The sequence below is a fragment of the Solanum pennellii genome, chromosome 1 (genome assembly GCF_001406875.1).
Source record: "Solanum pennellii chromosome 1, SPENNV200".
NCBI classification, from domain to species: domain Eukaryota; kingdom Viridiplantae; phylum Streptophyta; class Magnoliopsida; order Solanales; family Solanaceae; genus Solanum; species Solanum pennellii.
This window is the reverse complement of record NC_028637.1, coordinates 76,595,835-76,602,672: the sequence shown is the minus strand read 5'-3', so window position 1 is coordinate 76,602,672 and position 6,838 is coordinate 76,595,835. Positions and strand designations below refer to the sequence as shown.

Genomic DNA, 6,838 nt, shown 5'->3' with positions numbered 1-6,838 from the left:
CCTGCCCCCTCCCCCACCCCTACCACCACCCCCAAATAAAAATTATTTTTAAAAAATATTTCAATTTCATAAATTATTTTCTACTCTAGTAAAAATAAAAGATGTCTCTCAAAAACATTTTTCATTCATTAAATCAAACACTAAAAATCATTTTCGGAAAATATTTTCTACTCACCAACCAAACATGAGAAAGTAAGTCCAAAATCTACTTGCTTTCCAGGAAAATATTTTCTAAGAAAACATTTTCCTTCATACCAAACACACCCCAAGTACAATTCATTTTGCAATTTATTATGTCTCTTCATTTGTTAATTGATTATTGATACAAATTTTATTCATTTTATGAATCATTGACTACTCTACGAAAGAAAATAAAGAGAGAGAAAAAAAGAAAAAAAGTAACAAAAGAGAGAGCCGCAACAAAATGAAAATAAAACAGAAAAAAAAAGGAAGAGAGGTAGAGCAACAAAAAGAAAAGAGCGAGAACTAAAAAGTTGGGAGAGAAAAAAGAGAAAGAAGCGCGCGAGAGAGAAAAATATGACAATAAAATATATAATACTATTATTTTATATTGTTATAAATGGTAATAATTAAAGAGTATGTCTAAAAAAAGTAATTATTTTTAAAAATTGACTCACTCAAGTAATTAATCCCTTTTTTACCCTTTCTGATGATTGTTGATGTGTAGAAACTCTTGCAATTTTGAAGCAATAAAATATTTACTTTACAATTCAAGTCATACGAGTTTTTATTTTTTATTTATTTGTCTCAGACACATATTTCAAGGTTTTCAACCTATTGATTTTTTTTTTGGACCATATAGATTTAAACTCATCAAGGCCAAAAGTAACAATTTGAAGATTTAACTCATTTTCGTGGAGCTTTTGTGACTTGAGGACTTGAGTCGGATTTGAGACGTATCATGATTTGAAAACCTCGATTGAATTTGAACAACTTCGAAACTTGAGACTTAGCTTGAACTTGATGAGTTTCATGACATGCATTTGAGACTAGTGCACCGAGAAACATTTTGATTTGAAGATTTTTCTCGAATTTGATGAGATTTGAAGTTTGAAGATTCAACATAACTTGATGAACTTTATGACATGCATTCTAGGCTCGTGAGTGAAGGAGTATTTTGATTTGAAGATTTTGCTCAAATTTGATGAACTTTAAAACTTGAAGATTCAATAGAATTTGATTAACTTTATGACATGCATTTTAGGCTCATGAGTTGAGGATCATTTTGACTCAAAGATTTTGCTCGCATTTCAGAAGTTTTGTGACTTGAAGACTTAGCTTGAACTCAACAAGCTTCTTGTCATGAAGATTTAGCTCGAATTTGATGAGCTTTATGTCATGATGACTTAGATCGAAATTGATGAGCTAAGAGTATTTTGATTTGAAGACTTAACTCGAATTTGAGGAGCTTTGGAGATTGAAAATCTTTCTTGAATTTGATGAGTTTCATGACATGCATTTTAGGCTCGTGCTCAATGAGCAGTATAATTTGCAATTTAGGCGTACATCAAGGAGCATGTCAACTTACATACACTCATCAATTTCGATTTCGAATGATTACTTGTCCTCATTCTCAATGAAAATTCTATTTCCTTTGTAAGTTTCGAAGGTGGAAAACTCTTGATCTCCAATTCAAGTCATACTCAGTTCCATATCATGAGCACGCGTAACTAATTCTGCAAACGTTTTAGGTTTTATGCCTTGCAATATTTAACAAAGATCTCAATGGATATCTTGGATGCATATTTCAATCCCTGAAGTTTCACTGAGACAATCTTTTCAGTTAAGGCTCAAGCTCCTGCAGCGATTTATGAAGTCAACTTGTTCATCATTTCTTTGACGGGCCTTTGTAATCTCTATGATGCTCACATCACACCTTGTGTTTTAAAAGTGATTAAGAAATTCTTGCTCCATTTGTTTCCAACTATCAATAGAACCAGACTCAAGGTCTGTGTACCAATCAAATAAATTGCCCTTAAAGAAGTGGCCAAACTGCTTGACAAGGTTAATCACATTATGTTCCATCATTGTTGCAGATTTCAAATAAGTGTGCTATGTGTTGTTTTAGACTTTTATTGTCGTCGAATTGTTGCAGCTTAAGAGGTTGATAGCTAGCACACATTTATAGATCATCAATTTTTTGAGAATACGACTTTACATATGTGAGAGAAGATTTGAACGTGGACTCAGATTTATCTTTGATAGTCTCTTTGATGAAATCCTTCAATTTTACAACAGGAGTCAGACCTTTTGCAGATACTTGAAACTCCTTGATAATTGTTTCTTGTTTTGTGAAGGACTTTTTTTTCCTGAGGATTTGCACATAATTGGGTGGATCCTTTTTTCTCTGTGTTCTCCATCATATTTGTCAACTTGGCGATTTGAAAATCTTGACATTTGATGTACTTTGATAGATTCAACTACTTTAGTCAAATTTGCAAGTTGTTCTTCTATAGTGGAAGTTTCGACTATCATCGTGTGCATTATCATCGTAGATGATGGCAAATGATATTGATTTTCTGAAACATGAGACGCAAACATGTTACATGGGGTAGATAATGTTATAAGGCATCATTGTCGACTGAGCGAAGCGTTTTTTGGATGTAGATAGACTTAATTGTGTAAAAACTATCTCGATCATTTCAGCGATGATCTCTTTCGCGACTTTTGTAGGAGACTTTACATCTTTTGGAAACGAACCAAAGACAATAGCAGATTCGGACAGCACTCGAGAGGCTTTGGTTTGGTTCTTTGTGGAACATCTCATGATTCTCGCAGTAACAACAAGAATGTTTTCCAAAGAAACGAAGAATTTGGATCCATTAATTTTTGCGGATGCAGATTTAGATCCAAATACGAATGCAGATGCGGATTCGGAAGCAGATCCGTATTCAAATGCAGATGCTGATTTTGAGTTGAATATCTTGGAAGTCATTTCGGTGTTTTTGAACTTTGATTTTTTTTTAAGAGAAGAGATGATAGGTAAAGATTGTCCCACTAAGCATGTCAATTTGTAAGCGTCTAAAGTTTCAATCCTAAAATACAACAATTAGGAAAGGAAATAGTAAGCAAACAACAATATTTGTATTTGTATTTGAATTTGTGAGAAGGTTACAATCTTTATAAAATCTTTAAAAAAAGATATGTTATCCCCTTATTCTTCTCTTCAATAATGTTCTTGATTTGATGAAATACTTGTGGCTCAACTTTTGGAGCGAAGACTTCTTTGGACTTGCCACTCAACACACCACTAAAGAGCAAGGATTCTTTATGTATTTCTATGTGTCTTCTTCTTTTGGTTTTATGAATACCTCTTTATATAGGCTTGTGCTAGGGTTTTATGGGTATTTTTGTCCAAGAAATTTTGGTCTTTGGGTTTGAAGAACATGAGTTGGGCCTGTTTTGTCAACTTAATGGACTAACCCAAATGTGATTTGGACTTTATTTAAGTCATATATTTTGACTCAAATATTAATCCGACTTTATTATTTAGTAATTTGACTTGATCAATATATTATGAATTTTATTAATTAATCCAAAATTCAATATAAATTTATCAATAAAATTTCACTGTCTACACAAACTATTTAACAACTACTAAACTATTTTCATTAATTTATTAAAACTATAAATATTTTCGGTGTAGTGTGTGTATATATATATATATATAATACCACTTGACTTAATTGAACCGTACATATTGAAGGGCATATATTTCTATTAAGATTTCTCTCGTGTGAATATAATCATTGTTGCCCATACTTACTAATAAATTAATAATTTTGAAAGTCAAAGTATTGTTGCTCTTACTTTTAACTTGTTTTCTTTGCTTTCAACCACCCCTATCATTAGTATTATATTTGCAGCTCACAATTTTTTTTATTATTAGAAGAAGAAAGAAACGATCCCCATGAAGTGAATAATTTAAATGCCATACTGTAAGTAAATCTAACTAATTGCATTCAATTGGTTTAGTGAAGGTTGGCAGTTGAATTATTTATATTCTTTCAATCAATATCTATTTAAACTTTAACAAAAATCCAGTAAACTACGGACTACAATTTAATTCTCTCATTCTATTTTTGGGAATTTATTCTTGTTCTCCAGATCAAAACTCTCTCTAATTGCTACTGATTCTGCACGCTGAATCGTCGTCAAGTTTCATTTACTTTAATCCCTTATTCCAAACAACTTTCTTTCTTTGAAACAAGTCATCACATTCCTAGTGGTTTGAAATGGATAATTTATCATATTATATGTTGGTCATTTTAGGAGTTGTGTTACATAACTTAATGTTCTGTTTGGCAGAAAATGTAACTGCTAATTTTGTGTTTGGAGATTCATTAGTTGATGTAGGTAACAATAACTATATTCCTTCTCTTTCAAAAGCAAATTTCTACCCAAATGGTATTGATTTTGGGCGTCCAACAGGAAGATATACAAATGGAAGAACTATAGTTGACATTATAGGCAAGTTTTATCTTCTTTTTTTTTCCGAATATCTTTTCTTCGATCATCTTATTTGAATCAATTTACAGGTCAGGAAATGGGATTTAATTTTACACCTCCATACTTAGCACCAACAACATCCGGGCCAATCGTTCTGCAAGGTGTCAATTATGCTTCTGGTGGAGGTGGCATTCTTAATGGCACGGGCAAAATTTTCGTATGTCCTTCGTTTTTTTTTTCGTTAACATATGATCCGTGTAGTATCAAACACTTTTCATTAATATGTTGACATTGTTAAGGGTGGGAGGATCAACATGGATGCTCAATTAGACAACTTTGCAAACACAAAACAGTACATAATCACAAGATTAGGAGAAGCGGCCGCAATGAAGCTACTTGAAAATGCACTCTTCTCAGTAACAATGGGCTCAAATGATTTCCTCAACAATTATCTCACCCCTGTTTTATCCACAGCAAAGCAACTGACAGTACCTCCTAAGAAATTTGTGGGAGCAGTCATATTCAAATACAAAATTCAACTAACGGTAAAACATCACACCGTACTGCATTTTCATCAAAATAATGAAATGATGATTAGTTAAATACTCAAAATCATTTGCAGAGACTTTATAACATGGGAGCGAGGAAGATAGTAGTGGTAAACGTTGGACCTATTGGATGTATCCCGTACCAAAGGGAAATAAATCCATCATCTGGAGATAAGTGTGTTGATTTCCCAAATGGACTTGCACAACTGTTTAACAACCAATTGAGAAGCCTTGTGACTCAACTCAATTCCAAGCTGGTTGGATCAAAGTTTGTCTATGCAGATGTTTACGAAATTGTCCAAGATATTATTCAGAACTATTCATCTTATGGTGAGTTTTATAGTCATCGGTTACATAACTCCATGTGGTCATACATAGAATAATTGATAGAAATTTTGTTTTAGGATTTGAGAGTGCAAACTCAGCTTGTTGTTCAGGTGGCGGACGATTTGGGGGCATAATTCCATGTGGTCCGTCATCTAAAATATGTGAAGATAGAAGCAAATATGTGTTCTGGGATCCATACCATCCGACTGATGCTGCAAACATGGTCGTAGCAAAACGCCTGCTCGATGGGAAATCTGCTGAAATTTGGCCTATGAATGTCAGGCAGCTCCTTGCATCTTCCTAATTTTATTGAAATGTCTTCTTCACACGGAATTAAGCAAGTATTATCAGCTTAATTCATCATGCAAGATATTGTTTTTACATATTACTAATAAAGTAGTAATGGTTATATTAATAAGATATAGGAAATGTGTAATATGAGAGCAATGATCCATTGATTGTGATTCCATATCCCTTAATAACTCTGCTTCAATTATTGTCTTATTTTTCATACAAAACAGTAAATTAAACTAACATATCCAAGATTCAACTCGAAGTATTAGTAGCTAAGGATCACAAATTGCAAACCGAATATCAAGGTTGGCATTCTTGAAAAAATATAGATATTTGAATAGACACAATGTTTAAGATTCATTTTTTAAGAAAAAAAATGTTGTTTAAAACTTCTTGGATACTTGTGTAATTATTATCATTTCTTTTAAGGGTGTCTTTGGTACAAACGAAAATGATTTTGATGGAAAATGTTTTTCTAGAAAATATTTATTTTTTGGAAAATAAGTGGATTTTCTACTTATTTTTTTATGTTTGCTTGTTGAGTAGAAAATATTTTCTAATGTTTGGTGATGCATGAAAAATATTTTTCAGAAAATATCTTTTATTTTAGGCTTGAGACTAAAAAAATACTCTTTAAGAAAATAATTTCTGATCAAAAAATCAACCTCAATATTGGACCTAGGACCCGACCCCGACACCGAAACTAGGAGAAGACCTTCATGACGTTCCAAAATTTGACCCTGAGATCTGACGCAGGAATTTTTTTTTTCAAAAACAATACTTTTAAGAAACAAAATTGACGAGGCTTGGGAGGGATGTCTGCTCGGGGGTAGGGGTGGGGGTGGCATAAAAATTAAATTTTTCAAAATTTAAAATATATTTCAAAGACAATATTCTTTAAAAAAATTGATGGGGATGGCATGGTCGGGGGTGGCGTAAAAAATATTTTTAAAAAAAAATTGAAATATTTTTCAAAAATAACTTTTTCTTCAAATTTTTTTCACGGGAATGGCCGGGGTGGGGGCAGGGGTAGTGTAAAAATGAAAAAATACTAAGCTTGGAATACTTTTCAAAAACATTCTTATTTTTTAAAAAAATTAAATTGATAGGGTCGCAGGGGGGTTAGTGGTGGGGGCATAAAAATGAAATTTCATAAAATTTGAATTATATTTCAGTATAACAATTTTTAAAAAAAATAA

At 32.3% G+C, this 6,838-nt stretch overlaps 1 protein-coding gene across 1 annotated transcript; it reads left to right on the top strand.

The window, feature by feature from the left end:
* The first annotated feature begins 4,185 nt into the window (after window positions 1-4,185).
* Window positions 4,186-5,792, top strand: LOC107023334 (GDSL esterase/lipase At4g16230-like). The gene is made up of 5 exons (XM_027915129.1): window positions 4,186-4,491; window positions 4,560-4,687; window positions 4,770-5,015; window positions 5,093-5,348; window positions 5,423-5,792. Exons 1-5 carry the CDS (start codon window positions 4,257-4,259, stop codon window positions 5,647-5,649), a joined length of 1,092 nt encoding a protein of 363 aa, XP_027770930.1. The 5' UTR covers window positions 4,186-4,256; the 3' UTR covers window positions 5,650-5,792.
* Window positions 5,793-6,838: the final 1,046 nt, after the last annotated feature.